Source organism: Miniopterus schreibersii, assembly GCF_964146895.1.
Source record: "Miniopterus schreibersii genome assembly, chromosome: 5".
Lineage (NCBI taxonomy): Eukaryota > Metazoa > Chordata > Mammalia > Chiroptera > Miniopteridae > Miniopterus > Miniopterus schreibersii.
This window is the reverse complement of record NC_138106.1, coordinates 90556175-90579998: the sequence shown is the minus strand read 5'-3', so window position 1 is coordinate 90579998 and position 23824 is coordinate 90556175. Positions and strand designations below refer to the sequence as shown.

The window sequence follows — 23824 nt, the reverse complement described above, 5'->3', positions numbered from 1 at the left end:
CCAGTCAGGGCACATACAAGAATCAATTAATAAATGCATAAATAAGTGGAACAAAAAATCAGTCTCTGTCTCTCTCCCCCCCCTTCCTAAAATCAAAACAATTTTTTAAATTTAAGGATAATTTGACAAACCATCAAAAAACTTTTGACAAAAGGTTTTTTGACAAAAAGTCAAGGTTTATACACTGACAACTACATGCAAAATGCGACTGAAATAAATATTTATAAATAAGCATCAAGAAAATGGAGATATACCATGATCATGGACCAGAAGATTCAATATTGTTATAATCTTAATTCTCCCTTAAGCTGATTTACAGATTTCTTGTAATCCCAGCAGGTCTTTTAGTCAAAATTGAAAAGCTGATTCTAAAATTCAGAAGGAAATGCAAAAGACCTAGAGAAGCCAAAACAACTTTAGAAAAATACAGAGTTGGAGGACTAACACTAGCCAGATTCAAGCCTTATTTCAAAGCTCAGTAAAGACTATGCAATATTTGCATAAAGATAGGCAAGCCGTTTGACAAACAGGATTCAGAAACAGAGCCACACATAAATGGTCAAATACTTTACTTCCAATTTTTCATATTGTGCTAAATACACATGACTCAACCATCTTTTAAGTATGCAGTTCAGTGGTATTAAGTACATTCGTATTAGTGTGTGACTATCACCACCAGCTCTCTTATTTCCCAAAAGGAAACTCTATACCCATCAAACAATAAATCCCATTTCCTTCTCCCCACAGACCTTGGCAATCACCATTCTGCTTTCTGTCTCTGTAAATTTAACTACTCTAAGTTACTCATGTAATCGAAATCACAGTATTTGTCCCTTTGTGACTGGCTTATTTCGCTAAGCATAATGTCCTCAAGATCCATCCATGTTGTCACAGGTGTCAGAACTTCCTTCCTTTTAAAGGCTGAATAACATTACACTGTATGCAGATACTACATTATGCTTATCCATTTATCTGACAATCTGTGTCTTTGGATCTAAAATAAGCTTCCTGCAAACTGCATATAGTTGGGTCACTGTTTTTTATTGTGGTTTTTTTAAAATCCATTCTTGCAATCTGTATCTTTCCATCAGTTTAATCCGTTTACTTTCAAAGTAATTACTTTTGTTATTTTGCTACTTGTTTTCTATCTGCCTTATATCTTTTTTGTCCTTCATTTCTTATGTTACTGTCTTTTGTGTTTAGTTGTTTTTGCAGTAAAATGTTTAAACTGTTCTCATTCTTTTTGCCTATATTCTTTGGCTATTTTCTTTATGATCACTATGGGGAACACAATTAACATGCTAAAGTTATAGCACTCTAGTTTGAATTTATACCAGCTAAACTTCAATAACATACTAAACTTCTGTTCCTTCCATGACTCCACCCTTATCCCTTTCCCTTACTGTCACAAAATTGCATCTTTATACATTGTGTCCAAAAACATAAATAATTCTTTTACATGCATTCTTTTAAATTACACAGAAAACAAAATGTGGAGTTACAAACCAAAGTTGCAATGATACTAACTTTTAGACTAATAATATTTTAAATGAATCAGTCTCTTAAATTGTGTAGAAAACAAAAAGTAGAGTTACAAACCATTATTATAATACCAGCTTTTATCATTGCCCGTATATTTACCTTTATTAAGATCTTTATTTCTTTATACAGCTTCATGTTACTATCTGGTGTCCTTTCAGTTCAACCTGCAGAACTCCCTTTAGCATTTCTTGCAGGCAGTTCTAGTGGTAACAAGCTTCCCCAGCTTTTATCTGGGAATGTCTTCATTTCTCCTTTACTTTTAAAGGACAGCTTTGCTGAATACAGGATTCTTGGCTGAGTTTTCTATTAGCACTCTGAATATACTGGCCCACTGCCTTCTTGCCTCCAAAGTTTCTGATGAGAAATTTGTGTATAATCTTATTGAGGATCCCTTATGTGACCAGTTGCTTCTCTATTGCTGCTTTTAAACTTCTGTCTTTGGGCAGGTTGATTATAATGTGTCTTGGTGTATTAGTTCATCCTGTTTAGAGTTTACAGAGTTTCTTGGATGTCTGTATTCACGCCTTTCACAAAAGTTGGAACACTGTCAGTCATTATTTCTTCAAATATTGTCTGCCCTTTCTCTCTTCTCTTCCTGGGACTTCACAATGCATATGCTGGTCGGCCTGATGGTGTTCCACAGGTCCCTTTAATTCACATCAATCTTTTTTCATTCTGCTTCTTGACTTGATAATTTCCATTGTTATGCCGATTCTTTCTTCTATCTTTACAAATCATCCTTTCAATTCTTCTAGTAAATTTTTCATTTCAGTTATTGTAATTTTCAGCTCCAGAATTTCTCTTGGAATTTCTCCCTTGATTGATACTTTCATTTTGTTCATACATCATTTTCTTGACTTTCTCCACATCTCTTAATTCTTTGAGCATCTTTAGACAGCTGCTTTAAAATCTTTGTCTCATAAATCCTTCCATCAGGTCTTTTACATGATATATTCTTTGAATAGACCTGCTTATTTGTATGCTTTGCAATTTTTTGTTGCTGTTGAAAACTGGACATTTGAATCTGATAATGTTGTAACTCTAGAAATGAGTTTTTTCCCTCTTCCCCAGGATTTGCTGGGGTGTTTTTTTTTTTGCTTTTTTGTGTCTTTTTTTAACTGAAATGTTTTTGACACATAACACTGTGTAAGTTTAAGGTGTACAACATGTTGATTTGATACATTTCTTTGTCACAAAATGACTGGCTTTGTAGCCTTAGCTAATAACTCAAACATGTCACATAACTATCTTTTTGTGTGTGTAATGGGAATAATTAAGATCTAGTCTCTTAACACGTTTGATGTTTATAATACAGCATTGTTATCTATGATTACTATACTGCGCATTAAATCTCTATGTACTGGTTGCAAGTCTGTACCCTTTAAACAACATCTCTCCTATTCCCTCACTCCATAGTCCCTGGTACCATCATTCTACTCTGTTTTTACGAGTTCAGCTTTTTTAGATTCCATATATAAGCAGTATCATAATAGTATTTGTCTTTCTACTGCCTCACTTATCTCACTTAGCATAATGTCCTCAAGGTCCCTCTATGTGATCACAAATGGCAGGAACTCCTGCCTTCTCATGGGTGAATACTATTCCATTGTATGTACAACACACATACACCATATGTATTCCATTCATCTCTTGACAGGCACTTAGGTTGTTTTCATGTGTTGGCTTATGAAATAAACATGGAGTGCATATACCTCTTTGATATCCTATTTTCATTTCCTTTGGGTACATATGCAAAAGTGGAATTGTTGGATCTTATGGTAGTTCTTTTATTAATTTTCTGAGGAACTTCCATACTGTTTTCCACAGTGACTGCACCAGTCTGCATTCCCACCAACTGTGTACAAGGCTTCCTTTTCCTTCACATCCTCTCCCACCCTTGTTATCATCTGTCTTCTTGATGATATTAGCTGTTCTAACAGGTGCAATTTTTATTTGTATTTCCCTGATGATGATGATGATTCATTATGAGTTCTTTATACATTTTGGATATTAACCCTTGATACATGGTTTGCAAATACTTTCTCCTATTCCATAAGTTGACATTTCATTTTGTTAATTGTTTTCTTTGCTGTGCAGAAACATTTAAGTTTGGTGTAGTTCCACATACTGGTTTCTGGTTTGTTTGTGAGTTTGGTTTGGTTTTGTTGGGGTTTTTCGGGGGGGGCGGTATTTTATATTTTTTATTGATTTCAGAGAGAGGAAGGGGGAGGGAGAAAGAGAAACATCAATGATGAGAGTCACTGATTCACTGCCTCCTGCACGCCCCCTGCTGGGGTTGGAGCCTACAACCCAGGCACGATCCCTGACCAGGAATAGAACCAGGATCCCCTGGAACATAGGTTGATGCTCAACTGCTGAGCCATGCAGGCCAGGCTGTTGTTGTTTTTAATTACTGTGAACTATGTCTGTGCCAAGGATCAACCTGAGGTATAAATTTAAAATCTTTTCTGAGATTGTGTCTTTCCCTGGGAATGTGTGGTGAGCCTCTAATTTCCCGCATATATGGGGTTGCTTTTGAATGTCCTACTCTTCAATCAGATTCCCAAAAGAAAGGGAAAAAATTAAGGGGGGGTATTCTTTTGTTTTTTTATCTATTTATCTATCTAGTTAGTTATTTTAATCTTCACCCAAAGGTATGTTTTAAAGAGAGAAAGAGAAGAGAAGGAGGGAGGGAGGGAGAAAAACACTGAAGTAAGGAACATCGATCAATTGCCTCCCATAAGCACCCCACCCTGGGATCGAACCGAGGGGGCGGGCAGAGGGAAACATTGAAGTGAGAAACATCAATCGCCTCCCATAAGCACCCCAACCTGAGATCAAGCCCACAACCTAGGTATGTCCCTAGGCCAGGAATCAAACCTGAAACTTTGTTGGTGTATGGGAAACCTAGCCACCCAGCCAGGGCAGGCAAGGCATTCTTTTATTTTTATTTTTTAATTTATGTTTATGGTTGAAAGTATTACAGGTGTCCCATTTTCCCCCCATGAGCCCCCTCCACCTCGCTCCCATCCCCTCCCCAGAACTTCACCCCATTATTGTCTGTGTCCATGGGTTATACATAGATGCACATAACTTCTTTGGTTAATCTCTTCCTACCCTCCTTCCCTCTTCTCTCTGAGATATGACAGTCTGTTGCATGCTTCAGTGTCTCTGGGTCTATTTTGTTTGTCAGTTTCTTTTGTTCATTAGCTCCTTCTTAAAGAAGACCCTTCAACACTTCCTGTAGTGTTGGTCTGGTGGTGATGAACTCTTTCAGCTTTTTCTTATCTATGATGCTCTTTATCTGACCTTCAGTTCTAAATGAGAGCTTTGCTGGGTAGAGCAATATTGGTTTTGGTCCTTGCTTCTCATCACTTTGAATATTTCTGGCTACTCCCTCTGGCCTGCAAAGTTTCTGTTGAGAAATCAGCTGACAGCCGTATGGGTGCTCCCTTGTAGGTAATTAACTACTTTTCTCTAGCTGCTTTTAAGATTCTCTCTTTGTCTTAACCTTTGGCATTTTAATTATGATGTGTCTTGCTGTGGGCCTCTTTGGGTTCCTCTAGTTTGGTACTCTCTGTGCTTCCTGGACTTGTCCTACCAGGTAGGGTGAAAGAAATAGACTTCCTGTGTTATTTTTTCAAATAGGTTTTCAATTTCTTGCTCTCTCTCTTCTCCTTCTGGCACCCCCATAATGCGAATGTTGGGCTGCTTGATGTCGTCCCAGAGACTCCATACAATATCTTCATATTTCTGGATTTTTTTTTCCTTTTTGCTCTTCTGGTTGGGATTTTGCTTCCTCATATTCTAATTTGCTGATTTGATTCTTGGTGTCCTCTACTCTACTGTTCATTCCCTGTAAATTATTCTTCATTTCAGTTCATGTGGCCTTCCTTCCTTATTGTTACTTTATTATGTCATTGATGATCTCGCTAGTTTCCTTAACAGTCTTACTAAGATCCTTAAGCATCTTTATAAACATTGTTTTGAACTCTGTATCTAGTAGCTTGTTTGGCTCCATTTCATTTAGTTCATTTTCTGAAGATTTCTTCTGTTCTTTCATTTGTGACATGTTTCTTTGCCTCTGCATTTTGGCTGCTTCCTGGTTTTTGTTTCTATGTATTAGGATGAGCTGCTATGTCTCCTGGACTGTGTACAGTGGTCTTGTGTAGTACGTGTCCTGTAGGGTCCATTGGCTCAGCCTCCCCAGTACCTGAGCTGGGCCTTCTAGGTGCTCCCGTGTGGGCTGTGTGCCCTGTTGTAGATGAGGCTTGGTTGCTCTTGGCATCACTGGGAGGAACTGACGACCAGGCCAATCAGCTGTGAGAACCAGCTGCAACTACAGCTAAAGAGCTTCTGTGCTGGAGACACCCCTATGGAGCAGGATTTACTTCAATGGGGCTTTGGTGTGCACCGAGCCCACCCCTTAAATGTGTTACTCATGGATGTGGTAGGGTTGTAATCCAGGGTGGTTGAAGCTCCACTGGGTGCACTATCTCTGGGGCCTCCTGGGAGGTGCAAAGTTAGCCACTGCCTGTGCCCTGCCCAGGGCCACCTAGGATGAGCAACACAGCAATCCACAGATGGATGCTACTTGTGTTGGGTTCAGAGGTGCTCAGGAGAAGCCAAACTATGAACCAATGCAGGCTACCATTAGTGCCACTTATCAAGAGGTATTGGCATGCTGAGGCCAGCTACTTGTTTGAGAGATTTGAGGAAAGTACTAAGCCTGAGGCAAGAGAGGCCACTTGTAAAGAAAAGCCACTGGAAATGGCTTGGATGAGCCTGCAAGTAAGGAGAGATAGGGTCTCAGGGAATCACCAGGGCTAGGCAAAAGGTGAGTCAGGCTGATGGGTATTCAGGTGTGGTACCTGCCTGCTAGCTCTATAAGGGGAGGGCTCATTAAAGGAGCAATGCCTCTGCCAGCTCTTCTGTCTGGGAGAAAGCTGCCCCTCCAGCTCTCACCCTGATTCCAGGTAAGTTAGTTCCTCTCCAAATATCCCAGGTTCCTTTCAAGCTGCTGCCCAGAGTTGGAGCTCAGAGGGAGTGAGTCCGAGTGAGTCCACACACCGGCCCTTTAAGAAGAACTGCCTGGGACTGCAGTAGCTTCAGCCTTTTTCAGCCACAATCCCCACTGGTGTTTACAGCCAGAAGTTGTGGGGACAACTCTTCTCGGCACTGGAACCCTAGGCTGGGGGTCCTGATGTGGGGCTAGGACGCCCTGCTTCTCCGGGAAACCTCCACTTCTGAGATATCCCTCTCAGTTTTTAACCGCTGCACCTGGGAGTGGGACTGCAGCTACGTATTTGCGATTCCGCCAGACTCCGCCCATCTCCACCCCTCCTATCCTTCTCCTGTGTTTCTTCTTTAATTCCCTAGTTGTAGGACTTCTGTTCAGCTAGATTTCAAGAGGTTCTCAATGATAGTTGCTTTGTATTTTATTTTTAATTTTGATGTGGTTGTGGGAGGCAGCTGGTACCACGGTTACCTATGCCACCATCTTGTTGTCCCTAAAATCTGGCATTCTTTTAAATCCCCTGGAAGTTATTTCAGCCTTTGGGTACAGGCTTGTAACAATGGGGGAGGTGCAAAGACAATGGCCTCTGCCTCTTTGTCTACACCTATGTAATCAGAAGCAGCTATCAAGAGCACAGATGCCCAATATTTGATCACAGAGTCTTTTTTGCCCACTCTGGCTCCCACAAGTTGTGTGTAAGCTGTTCTAGGAATGAGTTCACAGCTGCCTACTTCAGGGCTGGGGTGGGGGCTAGGTAGCTGCTACTGTGCTCAGAGCTAAAATCTATCTAAATTAACTGCAAGTTACTATCCAAGCCTTCCCCTGAAGTTGCAAACCTTCAATCAAATCCAGAGCTACAAAGCAGTTACACAGAGAGAACCTGTCAGTACAACTGCTGTCTAGGTGGGAAGATCGATTTCTGATGCTCCCCACTATATTCTCTCCCCAGAATCCTCTGGTCAGTTGATTTTTGACAAAGGTACCAAGTCAATTATATGGAAAAAGGGCAATCTTTTTAATACATGCTGCTGGAAGAATTAGACAGTCGTATGCAGAAAAATCATCCTGAAAACTTTACCTCACAGAATACACAAAATTAACTGGAAATGGATAATAAATCTAAAAGTTAAAAATATAAACCTTCAAAAAAGAAAACGTAGACAAAAAAATCATCGATTTCACAGATCTCTCATTTATAATTAAAAAAAAAAAATCAAGAATTACAAAAGAATACATTTAATCAACATTTAAAACTTTTGCTCTTTATAAGATACTGAAAGTTTTTAATGCATACAATATGTGATAGATACCAAAAAAAAAAGAAAGAAATTCAGATGGCAAATAAGCCTATGAAAAGATGCCCAACATCATTAGTCACTTAGTGAAATGCAAATTATAATCACAACGATACCACAACATATCCACTAGAATGGCTCAAGTTTAAGTGACTGACCAAATCAACCATACCAAGTGTTGGTGAAAATGTGGAGCAACTGGAACTTTAATACACGGCTAGTGGGAAGGTAAAGTGGTAACCAGTTTGGAAAATAGTTTGGCAGTTTCTTAAAGAGTTAAACATACACCAATCATATGATTCAGACATTCTACTCCCAGGTATTTGTCTACACCAGCCTCAAAAAAAATGTTCACATCTTTTTATGATATATAAATCTGGTTACATACCAAATGTTAATTAACAGACGAGTGGATAAACAAGTTTTAGTACATTCATACAAATAAATACTAGTCAGCATTAAAAAAAATAAACTATCGATACATGCAACATAGGTGAACCTCAAAATTATGCTGAAAGAAGCTGGAGAAAAACAAACATAATGTATGATTCTATTTAAATAATATTCCTGAAAATGCAAACTAATGTACAGTGAGAGCAGATTAGTGGTGGCCTAGAGACAGGGAGGGAATGAAAGGGGCCTGAGAAAACTTTTAGCAGTAATAGATACGTCTATGGCCTTAATCGTGTTGATGATTCCTTGGAAGTTCACATATGTCAAAATTTATCAAACTCTATACTTTAAATATGTGCAACTTACTGTAAATCAATTATACCTCAACAAAGCTTTAAAAAAACCCAACAGCCCGGCCGGGCGTGTCTCAGCGGTTGAGCGTTGACCTAGGATCCAGGCAATCGGGGTTCGATTCCCGGTCAGGGCACATGCCCGAGTTGCAGGCTCGATCAATGACTCTCATCATTGATGTTTCTATCTCTCTCCCTCTCCTTTCCTCTCTCTGAAATCAATAAAGATATATTTAAAAAATTAATTAAAAAAAATAAAATAAAAATAAAAATTAAAAAAACCAACAAATAAGATAATGAAAGTTTAAATAAAAGAACAAAGACTAAGGAACTAAGAAAAGATACAAGAAGGTAACTAGAAAAAAAAACAGGCACAAATATTTCTAAATAACAAAAGACGTATATATACAACTAAGCAACTTTTTAAACTAGCATCATACCAACAGTTAATGATTTAGAACTACAGTCCTGGAAGGGTGCCTGGGGGACCTGGGACACTTCCAAGGAGTCCACAGTGTCACAATATTTTAATAAGAGTAGTAAGATGTTCTTTGCCTTTTTAATTCAAATTCTGTCATGAGGATACAGTGGAGTTTTCCACAGGACGCATGACATATATCGCAGATTAAATGCATACACAGATATTGAGAATTCAGCTGGATTCCACCTGGTTCTAAATGAATTCCCATATCTGTTGCTGCATATTACAATAAATCAAATATTAGAAAGACTCACAAAACTATAAAAAATACCACTTGTCACTATTTTTTGTTTGGGAATATTATTTTTCATTAAAAATATTGTTGATGTTGATATGTAACGGGTTTGTTATTTTTAAATAAAATAATAAGTGAACACAGTATTTGTTGAATTTCTGTTTTAATTTCTAATAGGGCACATATCGCTAGATAAAACCCACATGAACAAGAATTCTTCGGGGTCCTCAGTTTGATAAGCACTGCTGTTAATCATCACTGCTCCCCACAAGCTCCTCAGGGTTGGTTGACCACCCTAAGGGAGGGATTCTGCCATCTACACTGTTATCCTCAACCTGCAGTCTGCAGCCTGCTGCTGGTCCACAAACTATTCCTGGCTCATAATAAGTTAAGTACAGAAATTGAGAGAAAACTTTTAGGAATATTTACAACAGCTTTACACCGATATTCAACTAAGTGCATATGGGCTTGTATTTCATAAGTCCTTGGCTTTGTTCATTTCATTTTTCTAGTTGTTTGTTAGTATTATATTTTACAGAAGTGTCATATGAAACATTTTAGAAATGTTTAGAAGTGGTCCTTCACCACAGATACATTGAGAAACATTGAAATATAATTAAACAGCCACTGGGATAATCCTTAAAGCAAAATACTTCAACAGACACTATTTCCCCATGATTAAGACACTCCAGAGAGCTTCCCCTCTGTATACAGCTTCTAATATAAATATCAAAGCATCACCCTTAAAATGGAAATTGGTAATGATAAAGAAAATCATACATACCCTCTTCAGTGAAGAATTTTTCTATGGGTCCCACAAACTGATTGATTTCATTAAGTTCATCTTGGCTAACTTCTGGAAACGGGAAAACTTCTTTCTAAAAATGATAAATACTCAGTAAAAACTCATTTTTAGCAACTTTCCATAGTTGTAATATCAATCAAAAAGGAAGGAAACAGACTTGCTAGGTTCCATATCTGATAGGCAGGACATAACTAACTGAAGGAACAAGAAAGCAAACCACAGAAGGTGCTTAGGACACGGGAACTGCGCATTACTCTCCACCACCGAAAAGTCCTCCTCCCGACTCGGCAGGTTTACAGTGACTTTGACTGTTTTCCTCATCAGTAACAAGTTATGATGATGTTCCCATGAAACAAAGAGGCCTGCCTAAAATTTCAAAGCCCTGGGTTCTGTTACTTGATCTGCAGCTTACTAACTGTATGGCCTTCACCAAATCTCTACCTCTCTATACTTCTATTTTCTCATCTGTAATACGCAGGTACTATTTACTCAATGCCATTGTGAGAATCATGGAAGACAGTTGGTATGAAAGCTCTTTACTAAAATGTAAATTTTACATTAGTTATTTTGTGAGTTCAAAGATGCTGCAGCTGACATGAGTATAGTGTGGTTACAAGATCTGACATCTTGTCAGGTTACCATCTAGTTGCATATTCTAGCCTCCACTCCTCCTGCTCGATGACAGCTGTTACTTGAACTGAATATGCAAGGTAACGGTCACTGAAGGAGGCACAGACATTGAGCCAGATCAACCTTAACTCAACCCTGGCTCTGCCACTTCTTAGATGTACAATTTGGATATGTCACACAACCTTTGTTAGTGTGAGCTGTGAGGCTCAAACCAGATAATGTGTCCTAGAAAATAAAGTAATTGTAATTGTATGTGTCAGATACTGGCTCTTGCCTTGACCTCATACCTGGAAAAGAAATTAGCTTCAATTCTCTGTCTCAAATCAATGAGTGGCCAATATTTCTGGCTGGCCCAGGATTCCCCACTGGGCCATCACTATATGTTACCTAAAATCATCCTATTGTGTCCATAGACCTTCAGGCTTTTTGGGCTCCAGATATTCCTGCCAGCATGACATGAGTATTCGGATCTGGATCTGCAGCTGCTAAGAAGTGATGTTCCAGATGACAGGCTGCTAGCTCCCAGAAGCCCTGCCTCTCCTCATGGCACCTCTCATCCAGTGTCTCCAGACAAGGTCTTCAAAGCAAAGGAATCTTCATTCTTCCCCCTCCAGCCCTTGAATATCTAATCAGCCACAAAACATTGCTGAGTCTAGTAACATGCTCCCAAATCTGTTTTCTCCTCTCAGGCCCCATGACTACAGGTTTGTATGTGGGAGCCTACCCAAATGTGAGAACTGACTTAAAGGAACTCCTGCCTCCAGGCCCCCTGACCCTGCCCTCAAGACTGTTTAGAAAAAAAATATGCTAACTCTACTTACTTTGCAGCCTCACAAAACAAAGCCAGCCCCTTAGCTGAATATACAGAGTCTCAACCCACTGTACTTGCCTTCACAGCCTCATGGGTTCACCTGAGCCTTGAGCAATGAGCTGAGTTAGAAGAAGATTATAAGGTTATTCTGGTACTAATGAGCACTCCAGATGAGAAAAGAGAACAGCCTGGGAACTAGTTGGCCCTCAAATACAACCAAATGATAACTTCTACAAGAAAAGAGATCACAAGTGGTTGTAAAAGGAAATCTCTGATATCAATGTTCAAAAACTGAATGAGGTGCCTTATGGGTGCTGGGTTTAATTTCCAACAGCAGTTTTCAAATTTTTAAAGCAGTAAAACATGTTTTTCAACTAAATTTAGTACAAAAACCAAACACGTAAAACAGATGTTTATCTGTAAAACAGATAAAACCTGCTCTGGTTGAAACTGCAGATGGGGAGAAAGGTCACCCAAATGTCTCCCGCTCAAATTCCCACTGGTCCCAGCAGTAGCCCAAGGGGCACTTCCATGAATAGTGAAGGTCCAACTGAGGGCAGTGTGACAACAACTGATCTAGATGACATCAAAAGTCTCTTTCTATTCTCAGATTCTAAGCAGCTCAGATACCATGTTCCTGCTCAAACCCCAATAATGCTGTGAGAGATGATGTTGACCTAAATCAGGACAATGGTGGTAAAGGTACTTAAAAGTGGTCGGATTCTAAATATAATCTGAAGGTAGAGAAGAATAAGATTTGTTGTCAGATTAGTTGTGGATTATGAGAGTAAGAAGCATCAAAGGTGACTCCAGGTATTTGGCCTGAAAAAGTTGAACAACAGAGTCTCCACCATCTATGATAAAGAAGACTGGTAGCAGGAGCGGGACTGGGTGGGGAGAACAGTAACTTAGTTTTGCATATATTAAATTTGAGATGCCTATTAGACATCTAAGTGAAGTTTTTAATAGAAAGGTAGACATAAAAGGAGTTTGGAATTCAGAGGAGAAATCTGAACTGGAGAAATAAATACGTGACATCAGGATATTGGTAGTATTTAAAGCAGCAATAATGAATTCGGTCATCCAAGGTAGGATCGTACATGAAAAGATCTACAGGCTGAGTCTTAGAGAACTCCAGCTCTGGCAGCTACCATTACTGGAAGGAGAACAAAGCCATAAATGCACAAACCAGCCTCTCCTAGTCCACCCACCCTCACACATCACAGCAGAGCCTGACAGAGGCATCTGAGAGACCTCAGATAGGACAACACTACTGTTAGCATCTAGTTACAAGAGGAAGTGCTAGGTTCTTGAGGGCACAGAACCACATCACCTACCATACTCTCACATAGGAATGGTGCCCTGTAACTGAGGCAACCTGATTACAAAGGGGATCTTCCCACATCACCAGAAAATGCAGAGCATTTTCCATGGCCTAGTCAAAACCACCCCTAAAGAGATCGTTGAAGCCCTAAATATACTACTAAGAGAAAATGAAAACTTGCACTTCGGTGATACCCACTGGAAAAGAAAAGAAAAATTTCTTATTATCAACCAGCTAAACACACAAGTGTCAAACACATTTTTAAAAAGCAGATTTCATTCCCACATATGTCTAGGCAGAGAAGTGATTCATCATGAATAACCAAGATAACATGGTAGCTCAAAAAGAAGATGAAAATCTCCAGAAAATAAACTTAAAGACATGGAAATATGTGATTTAAATAACAGAGAATTCAAGATTGCAGTTCTGAAAAAAAAAGTCAACAAGATACATGAAAACTCAAAAAGGGAGTTTAATGAACTCAGAAATAAAAATCAATGAAAAAAGGACTACTTTATCAAAATGATTAAAACTACAGAAAAGAACCAAACAAATTCTGAGGCTGAAAAACTAAATAAAAGAGATGAAGAATAAACTAGCAAGCTGAGGAAATAAAGCTAACCAGGAGGAGGAAAGAATTAGACATCAAAAATAGAAATACAGAAATGGCTCAGATGACAGAAGAGAAAGATTTATAAAAAATAAAAGAACGCTACAAGAACTACCTGACTCCATCAGATAGAACAATATAAAAACAATGGGTATACTAGAAGGAAACAGAAGTCTCTCTACCAATGACCTCACTGTGTGACTCCAGGTATGCGATGAAATTTCCAAGTCCTGTCCTTCCCATGCACAGCCAAGCCCAGGAGAGGCAACCACAAACTGTAGATCACTTGTAACTTGAAACGGGTTGTCAAGGGCCAGGGACAGATAGCATCTCACGTTGGCCTGCACCAGAGTCCCTCCCAAGAGGCTGAGAACCAACACACCAAGTGGCCAGCTTCAGACATCAAAGAAGAACCCAACAAACTTCACAAACAGTGTATCCAAAAGGGGATAGCAGCAGTACCTGCAGAGAAGCTTGCATGCCATGGTCAGGGTTGAGCCTCTAAAGCAGCCAGCCTGAGGATCAATCCCACGCACAGATTCAATAACAACTGGAGGGCCCACAAAACCCACACAAAGGACATTCCTAGAGCACCCAGCTCAGAAGATCAAGGAGACTGCACCACTAGGTCCCACAGGACACCTACTACATAAGGCCACCCCACGAAGACTGGGTGTCATGGCAGATATATTTGATACATAGAAACAAACACAAGGTGGCCAAAATAGGGAGACCAAAAAACAGGCCCCAAATGAAAGAACAGGAGAATTCTCCAAAAACGAGCGAAATGAAATGGAAGCAAGCAATCTATCAGATATAGAGTTCAAAGTAATAGTTATAAGGATGCTCGAGAAACTTAGAGAGAACTACAATAGCATGAAAAAGGACATATAAATCATGAAAAAGAGTTAGTTGGAGTGGAGATGGCCTGGGGGGACAAGGGCAGATGACAGATGGAGGGGCTCAATGGAGGGGGACATCTATAGTACATTCAACAATAAAAATATATATTTTCAAAAAAGTTAGTTAGAAATAAGAAATACCATATCTTACAACAAGAATAAACTGAAAAAATAGGTAGGTTGAATGAAGCAGAGGATCAAATCAGCGATTTGGAAGACAAGGTAGAAAAAAAAACCACAATCAGACCAGCAAAAACAAAAGTGAATTTTAAAAATGAGGATCGTTTAAGGGAACTTTGGGACAACAAAAGGGTAATAACATCTGCATTAAAGTGGTGACAGAAGAAGAGAGAGACCATTACTTGAAGAAATAATGACAGAAAATTTATCTAACGTGGTGAAGACAAAAGACCCAAAAGTTCGTAAATCACAGAGTCCCAAACAAGATGAACCCAGAGGCCCACACCAAGATACATTATAATTTAAATGGCAACGGTCAAAGAAAAAGAGAGAATCTTTTTTGTTGTTAATCCTCACCCAAGGATATTTTTTCCATTGATTTTTAGAGAGAGTGGAAGAGACTGAGAAAGAAAATCATCATTGTAAGAAAGACACATCAATTGGTTGGCCCACATGTGCCCAGCCTCAGGCCAGGGATCAAGCCTGCAACCAAGGGACATGCCCTTAATCAGGAATTGAACCTGAGACCCTTCAGGTGGCAGGCCAATGCTCTAACCACGGAGCAAAACCGGCTAGGGCCAAAAAGAGAATCTTAAAAGCAGCAAGAGAAAAGCAGTTAATTACCTACAAGAGAGCTCCCATAAGACTATCAGCTAGTCTCTTAACAGAAACATTCACGCCAATAGGGACTGGCATGAAATATTCAAAGTGATGAAAAGCAAGGAACTACAACCAAGATTACCTAACCCAGCAAGGCTACCATTTAAAAATTAAGGAGAAACAAAGAGCTTCCAGACAAGAAAATTCTAAAGGAGTTTGTTACCACCAAACCAGTATTGCAAAAAATGTTAAAGGCCTGCTTTAAGAAGTAGGAGGAGGGGAAAAATATCAGAAGAACATAGTTAAAAGGCAATAAAATAAAAAGGCAATAAATACTTATTTATCAATAATCACTTAAATATAAATGGCTTAAACAAAAGACACAGGGTAGCTGAGCTACTAAGAAAGCAAAACCTATATACATGCTGTCTACAAAAGACCTACCTCCCCCCAAAAATAAACACAGACAAATTGTAAAGTGATGGGAAAAGATATTTCATGCAAATGGCGGGGGGGGGGGGGGGCTAATAACACTTGTATCTAACAAAATAGACTTTAAAACAAAAGGTACAGTAAGAGACAAAGGACACTATAAAAGGATAAAGAAAGCAATCCAACAAAAGAATATAACACTTACAAACATTTATGCACCCAACATAGGAGCACCTAAATATCTAAAGCAAATCTTGATGGACATAAAGAGAGAGGTCAAAAGTAATATAGTCACAGTGGGGACTTTTTTTAAATTGTCACCTGAGGATAGGTTTTTATTAACTTTAGAAAGAAAGGAAAGGGAGGGAGGAATGAAGGGAAGGAGGAATAGAGTGAAAGCGAGGGAGAGGAACACAGATGTGAGCAAGAAACAGTCCATCGGTTGCCTCCCACATGCACCCCAACTGAGGAGCAAACCCATAACCAACTAATGTGACCTGACAGAGAATAGTGCCCACAATTTTTTGGTATGTGGGATGATGCTCCAAACCAACCAAGTCACATGGCCAGGGCAATAGTACGGGAATTTAACACCCACTGACATCAATGAATAGATCTACACACAGAAAATCAACAAGGAAACAGAGCCTGAAATCTCACACTAGAGTGATGTCAATGGAATGGTGGCGTGAGAAATTCCCTTGGCGTCTCCCACTGATGTTTCAACAAGTTAACCAACAATAGCTCAACAAAGAAATCCCTGCTCAACACAGAGGCACGCCTCAGAAACCGCGCATTGAAACATCTAAAATTGAGAAACTGGGGATAAGCTGGGAGAGTAGAAGGGAGGAAAGCTCAGACTGCCCTCAGACATAGCCCTGCATCTGGAAGCTACCAGCGCAGCCAGGAAAGGGGAGGAAGCTTACATCAGTAGGCGCTTCCTTTGTCCAAAAGAAACAGAGAGCTGTGGGGGCCAATCCAGCAAGCCAAGCAGAGTGAACAGAGACTGAACCAACAGATACCTGACAGAGGACAGGGTTCTGTCGTGCGGCTGTCCACTGTTGGGTGGGGATGATTCTGACAAAAAAATGGAAACAGAAAGCCCTGCCACCCCTTGGACTCCAAAACTCGCTTCCCATTGCCCTCAGTGTCGGGTCAAGGAACATTTTATCTGTAAACAAAGAGCCATGGGAGTGGAACCGCTGTTTCCCTCTGTGACTGATCCTCGGGTTTGGTGCTTAGGGCTGTACACCATGGAGGTCCCATCTGGGATGGCCATTAGGTGAGGGCAAAACAAACACCAATCCCAAGAAGCATGGCTGTACTGTCTTAAGAAGCCATGGAGGTCAAGTCTGAGAGATTACAGAGGTGAAAAAAATCTTGTGATTCAGTGCAATCTATTGGAAAATACTAGAAGACATCTTCAGAGAATGCTGCTATAGAAGGCATTAATAGCCTACACAAAGGAGAGTAGCAAAACCATGAATAACCACAATAACAAGCATGATAAGAAAGAAAATGAAAAATCCCCAAAAGGAAAGCTAGAACACATGGAAATATGTGATATGAATGACAGAGATTTCAAGATTGCGGATCTGAGTTCTCTCAAGGAGATAAGAGAAAATACAAACAGGCAATTCAGGGCACTCAGAAAACAAGTCAATGAACAAAACTAGTACTTTACCAAAGAGGTGGAAACGTTAAAAAAGAACCAATCAGAAATCCTGGAAATGAAGCATGCAATTAAGATTAGGAATGATCTATAAAACAGAGCCAACCAGATGGAGGAAATAATTAATGATATAGAAGACAGGAATCTAGAAATGATTTTTCATAAAGAAAAAGGAAAGCTCTAAAAGAACTATCTGACGCCATCAGAAAAAGAGGTATCAGAAAAATAGGCATCCCAGAAGAAGAGAGGGAGAAGGGAACAGAGAGTCTATTCAAACACACAGTGGATGAGAATTTCCCAAACCTATGGAAAGAACTAGATCTTGAATCCAAGAAGCAAACAGAACACCTAGTTACCTCAAACCAAAGAGGCCCTCTCCAAGGCACATTGTATTAAAACTGTCAAAAATTAATGACAAAGAAAAAATTCTCAAAGCAGCCAGGGAAAAGAAAGTGACCTACAAAGGAAAACCCATCAGAATTTCATCCAACTTCAAGGCAGAAACTCTACAAGACAGAAGAGAATGAAACCAAATATTCAAATGTCTGAAAAAGAGAAATTACCAGCCACAAATAATATATCCAGCAAAATTATCCTTTAAATATGAAGGAGAAATAAAGACGTTCCCAGGCATACAGAAGCTGAGAGATTTTATCAACAGAAAATCACCATTGCAGAAATACTCAAGGGAGTTATTCTACCTGAAACAAAGAACAAAAGGTCACAACACTATAAGTAAGAGCAACAAAAACATAACAGCATAAACAGGGGTAATTGTGACAACAAAAACTTAAAAGGGGAGGGGTAAAGGTCTGAACTGGCAAAGAAGGGTGAACATCAGATGCACTTGAAACAAAAAAAAAACTACTCTACAAATCCAACTTTATTTTTTATAAACCTAATGGTAACCACACACAAAAATCCCCCAACCTAGATACATAGCTTAAAAAAAGAGGACCCAGAGGAAAGAAGTATGAAACACCACCAAACAAAAACAGCAGACAGAAGTACAAAGAAAAAGAACCGATGGAGGCACAGAGCTACCAGAAAACAAGAGATAAAATGGCTATATGAAATCTTCATAATCAATAATTACCCTAAATGGAAATGGTCTGAATTCACCAATAAAGAGGCTCAGAGCAGCAGAGTGGATCAAAAACAAAATCCAACCATATGTCACCTAAACAGACACATCTAAGCTGCAAAGACAAAGGTAGATTCAAAGTAAAAGGGTGGAAAATGTTTCTCCAAGCAAATAACATCCACCAAAAAGCAGGTGTAGCCACACTTGTATCTGACAAAATAGATTTCAAGACAACAAAGGTAACAAGAGACAAAGATGGACACTTTATAATGATAAAAAGGGACACTACATCAAGAAAACATAACACTTTTCAATATATATGCGCCCAACCAGAGAACATCGAAATATATAAAGCAACTACTTACAGAACTAAAGGGAGAAAGAGATCACAACACAATCATAGTTGGGGAACTTAATACTCCATTAACAGCTCTACATAGATCAACCAAACAGAAAATCAATGAAGAAATAACAGCCTTAAATGAAACACTAGACTAAATAGACATAGTTGACATTTACAGAGCCTTTTACTCTAGAACATCAGATTATACACTCTTCCCCAGGGCACATGGAACCTTTCAAAGGATATACCATATGTTGGGTCACAGAACTAGCATCAACAAATTCACAAAGACTGAAATTATACTAAGCATATTCTCTGACCACGATGCCTTGAAATAAGAAATCAACCGCAAAAAGGAAGGAAAGAAACCTACAAATACATGGAGATTAAACAACATACTACTAAAAAATGACTGGGTCAAAGAAGAAATAAAAAGTGAGATCAAAAGATATATAGAGACAAATGATAGTGACACTACAACATATCAAAACTTCTGGGACGCAGCAAAAGCAGTAATAAGAGGGAAGTTTATTTCATTACAGGTCTATCTCAAGAAACAAGAGAAATCCCAAGTAAACAACCCAACACCATATCCTAAAGATCTAGAAAAAGTAGAACAAAAGCAACCCAAATACAGCAGAAGAAAGGAAATCATAAAATTTAGAGCAGAACTGAATGAAATAGAGAACAAAAAGACTATACAAAAAATTAATAAATCAAAGAGCTGGTTCTTTGTAAAGATTAACAAAATTGAAAAACCCCTGGCTAGACTCACTAAGGAAAAAAGGGAAAAGACCCATATAATCAAAATCAGAAATGAAAGAGGAGAAGTCACCACAGACATCACAGATATACAAAGGATCATACTAGAATATTATGAAAGACTATATGCCACCAACTTCAATAACCTAGAAGAAACGGATAAGTTCCTAGAAATATTAACCTTCCTAGACTAAATCATGAAAAACTGGAAAATCTAAATAGACCGATCAGCAGTGAGGAAATTGAAACCACCAAAAATCTCCCAAAAAATAAAAGCCCAGGAGGAGATGGCTTCACCAGTGAATTCTACCAAACGTTCAAAGAAGATTTAAAACCCATCCTTCTCAAACTCTTCCAAAAATTTAAAAAAGAGGCAATACTTCCTAACACATTTTATGAGGCCAATATAATCCTGATACCAAGGCCTGCAAGGATAACACAAAAAAAGAAAACTACAGACCAATGTTTCTGATGAATACAGATGCAAAAATCCTACACAAAATACTATCAAATTAAATACAATAATACATCATAAAAATAATACATCACGATCAAGTGGGGCACTAAGATGGTTCAACATACATAAATCAATCAATGTAATACGTAGTAACAGAAGGATAAAAATCATATGATCTTATCAACAGATGCAGGAAAAGCATTTAATAAGATACAACATATATTTATGATTAAAACACTCAGTAAAATTAGAAGTACCTCAACATAATAAAGGCTGTATATCATACTCAATGGTGAAAAACTGAAAGCTTTTCCTCTAAGATCAGGAACAAGACAAGGATGTTCACTCTCACCACTCTTATTGAACAATTTGCTTATTAGAAACAATAAACATACAGTAAAGTTACAGGATACAAAATCAGTGTACAAAAATCCATTGCCTTCCCCTATACTAACAACAAAACTTCAGAAAAAGAAATGGAAAAAAAAAAAAAACCAGTTCCTTTTGCAATTGCAATGGAAAGAATAAAATACCTAGGAATAAACTTAACAAAGAACATGAAAGACCTATATGCTGAAAAGTACAAAACGTTATGAAAAGGGATTGAAAAAGACACAACAAAATGCAAAAATATCCCGTTTTTGAGTTGGAAGAATCAAAGTACTTAAAATGGCCATATTACCCAATGCAATGTACAGATTTAATGCAATCTCCATCAAAATCCCAATGTCATTTTTTAAAGAAATGGAATGAGAAATCATCAGATTTATATGGAACCACAAAAGACCCTGAATAGCCAAAGCCACCCTGAGAAAAAACAATGAGTCTAGAAGTATCAAGCTACCTGACTTCAAATTATAGTACAGAGCTACGATAATCAGAACAGCATGGTATTGGCACAGAAACAGACACACAGATCAGTGGAATAGAACAGAGTGCCCAGATATAAGGTCACATGTATATGGGGAGATGATATTCAACAAAGAAACCAGAAACACACAATGGAGTAAAAATAGTCATTCTTTTGCATGTGGCCTTCCAGTTTTCCCAGCACAAGAAAACTGGGAAGCCACATGCAAAAGAATGAAACGGGATTACAGTTTGTCCCTATGTACAAAAATGAACTCAAAATGGATCAAAGACCTAAATGTAAGACCCAAAACAGTAAGTTACAAAGAAGAAAACATAGGTACAAAACTTATGGACCTTGGTCGTAGAGAGCATTTTATGAACTTGATCCCAAACGCAAAAATAAATGAATGGGACTGTACCAAACTGAAAAGCTTCTGCACAGCAAAAGGAACTGACAACACAACAAACAGGCAGCCGACCAGATGGGAGATGATATTTGCAAACCGTAGCTCCAACAAAGGTTTAGTTTCCAAAATATATAAAGAACTCATGAAACTCAACACCAAACAAACAACCCAATCAAAAAGTGGGCAGAGGGCCTGAACAGACACCTCTCCCCAGAAGACATGCGAACAGCCAAAAGATGTATGAAAAGATGCTCAACCTCACTAGCAATTAGGAGAATGCAAATCAGAACTACATGAGATACCACCTCGCACCTGTTAGAGTGGCTGTTATCAGCAAGACAAGTAATAACAAGTGTTGGAGAGGCTGTGGAGAGAAGGGAACCCTCCTTCACTGCTGTGGGAATGCAGACTGGTACAGCCACTATGGAAAGCAGTCTGGTGATTCCTCAAAAAAATTAAGAACAGAGCTATCATACCACCTAGTAATCCCTCTCCTGGGTATACACCCGAAAAACTTGAAAACATGTATTCACAAAGATACGCACACCTTTATGTTCATTGCAGCATTATTCACAGTGGCCAAGACATGGAGACAACCAAAGTGTCCTGTGACAAGAGGACTGGATAAAGAAGATGTGGGACACGTGCACAATGGATACTACTCAGCCATGAGAAAGGATGAAATACTGCCATTTGCAACAACATGGATGGACCTTGAGAATATTACACAAGTGAAATAAGTCAGTTAGAAAAAGCTAAGAAACATGACTTTATTCATGTGTGGGACATAAAACTGAAACTCATGGACACAAACAGCAGTGTGATGGTTGCCAGAGGGAAAGGGGTGGGGGAGTCCTAATATATGGTGACTGGAGAAGATACGACCTTGGGTGGTGGGCACACAGAGCAATATGCAGATCTTGTAACATAGAAATCCACACCTCACCTGAAACCTATATGTTCATATCAACCACTGTTACTCCAATAATTTTAATAAATAAAAACCTCACACTAAATCAGATGGATTTAACTGACATCTTCAGAGCATTTCACCCAAAAGCAGCAGAATATACTCTCTTTTCAAGCACACATGGAACATTCCCTAGGATAGGCCACATGTTAGGACACAAAAGAAATCTCAATAAATTTAAAAAGACTGAAATCATATCAAGCATCTTCTCTGGCCATAATGCTATGAAACTAGAAATTAATCACAAGAAAAAAATTGAAAAACACGCAAAGACATGGAAGTGAAATAACATGTTACTAAACAATGAATGGGTCAACAATGAGATCAAGGAAGAAATCAAAAGACACCTTGAAAGAAATAAAAATGATAACACAACAATCCCAAATCTATGGGACACAGTGAAAACAGTCCTAAGAGGGAAATTCACAGCATTACAGGCCTATCTCAAGAAACAAGAAAAAGCTCAAATAAACAATCTAACTTCACACTTAAAGAAACTTGAAGAAGAACATCAAAGCCCAGAGTGAGTAGAAGGAAGGAAATAATAAAGATCAGAGTGGAAATAAATGACATAGAAACTAAAAAAAAAACAATACAAAAGATCAATGAAACCAATAGGTGGTTTTTGAAAAGATAAACAAGACTGATGAACCTTTAACCAGACTCAAAAAAAAAAAAAAAGAGAGGACCCAAATAAACAAAATCAGAAATGAAAGAGGTGAAATAACAACTGACACCAAAAGAATACAGGAGATTGTAAGGAAATATTATGAACAACTATATGCCAACAAATTGGACAATCTGGAAGAAATGGATAAATTCCCAGAAACATAAAAAAATCTTGCAGAACTGAATCAGGAAGAATCAGAGAATCTGAATAGATAGATTACAATTACTGAAATTGCAGCAGTAATAGAAAAAAACTCCCAACAAATAAAAATCCTGGATGAATAGCTTCACAGGAGGATTTTAACAACATTCAAAGAAGAACTAACACCTATCTTTCTCAAGCTATTCCAAAAAATTCAAGAGGAGGGAAAACTCTCAAGCTCATTTTACAAGGCAAGTGTTATACCAATTCTAAAACCAGATACAGACATTACAAAGAAAGAAAATTATAGGCCAATATCCCTGATGAACATAAATGCAAAAATCCTCAACAAAATATTAGCAAACCAGATCCAGCAATATATTGAAAAGATCATACACCATGGATAGAACACCACAGAGCCTCCAGTTGCAGGGGAAAAGAGTTTCCTAAACTTTAAAAGATCTACCTCTGCACTTCCTGGCAGGGCAAACCACTCTTAGTCTGAGTCTGTTTCTGCATCTGTAATGCCTGAAAACCTTAGAGGAATTTCTAAAGAGAAACCAGGGAGTAACTCCTTAAGTGATACAGTATCAGTCTAGAGTTCTGCCAAGCTCAAAGCACTGTACACAGAATTTTTCTCTGGTTTGCAGGGCACCTTTAGGATGGGACTAGTACTGTTTTTACTCCTATTTTGTAGATTAGCACAGAGACACAGGGAGGTGAAGTGACTAGCCCAAGGTCACAAGACTAGTAAGTGTTGAAGCCAGCATTAACTACGTATTCTGATGCCTTTTGCATCTGCACAGTAACTTACAGTTTAAAAGGCATTTCCATGCACTATATATCTCACTGGGGCTTT

General features: G+C 38.6%; 1 protein-coding gene across 2 annotated transcripts in view; it reads right to left on the bottom strand.

Annotated features, from left to right (window-relative positions):
• Nucleotides 1-23824, bottom strand: part of ACAD9 (acyl-CoA dehydrogenase family member 9) — a 54148-nt gene that overhangs the window by 29655 nt on the left and 669 nt on the right. For both annotated transcript variants that reach the window (XM_081138986.1, XM_081138987.1), the window contains exon 2: nt 10098-10191. In XM_081138986.1, the coding sequence (XP_080995112.1) occupies nt 10098-10191 (94 nt within the window). The remainder of the gene's footprint in view (nt 1-10097; nt 10192-23824) is intronic.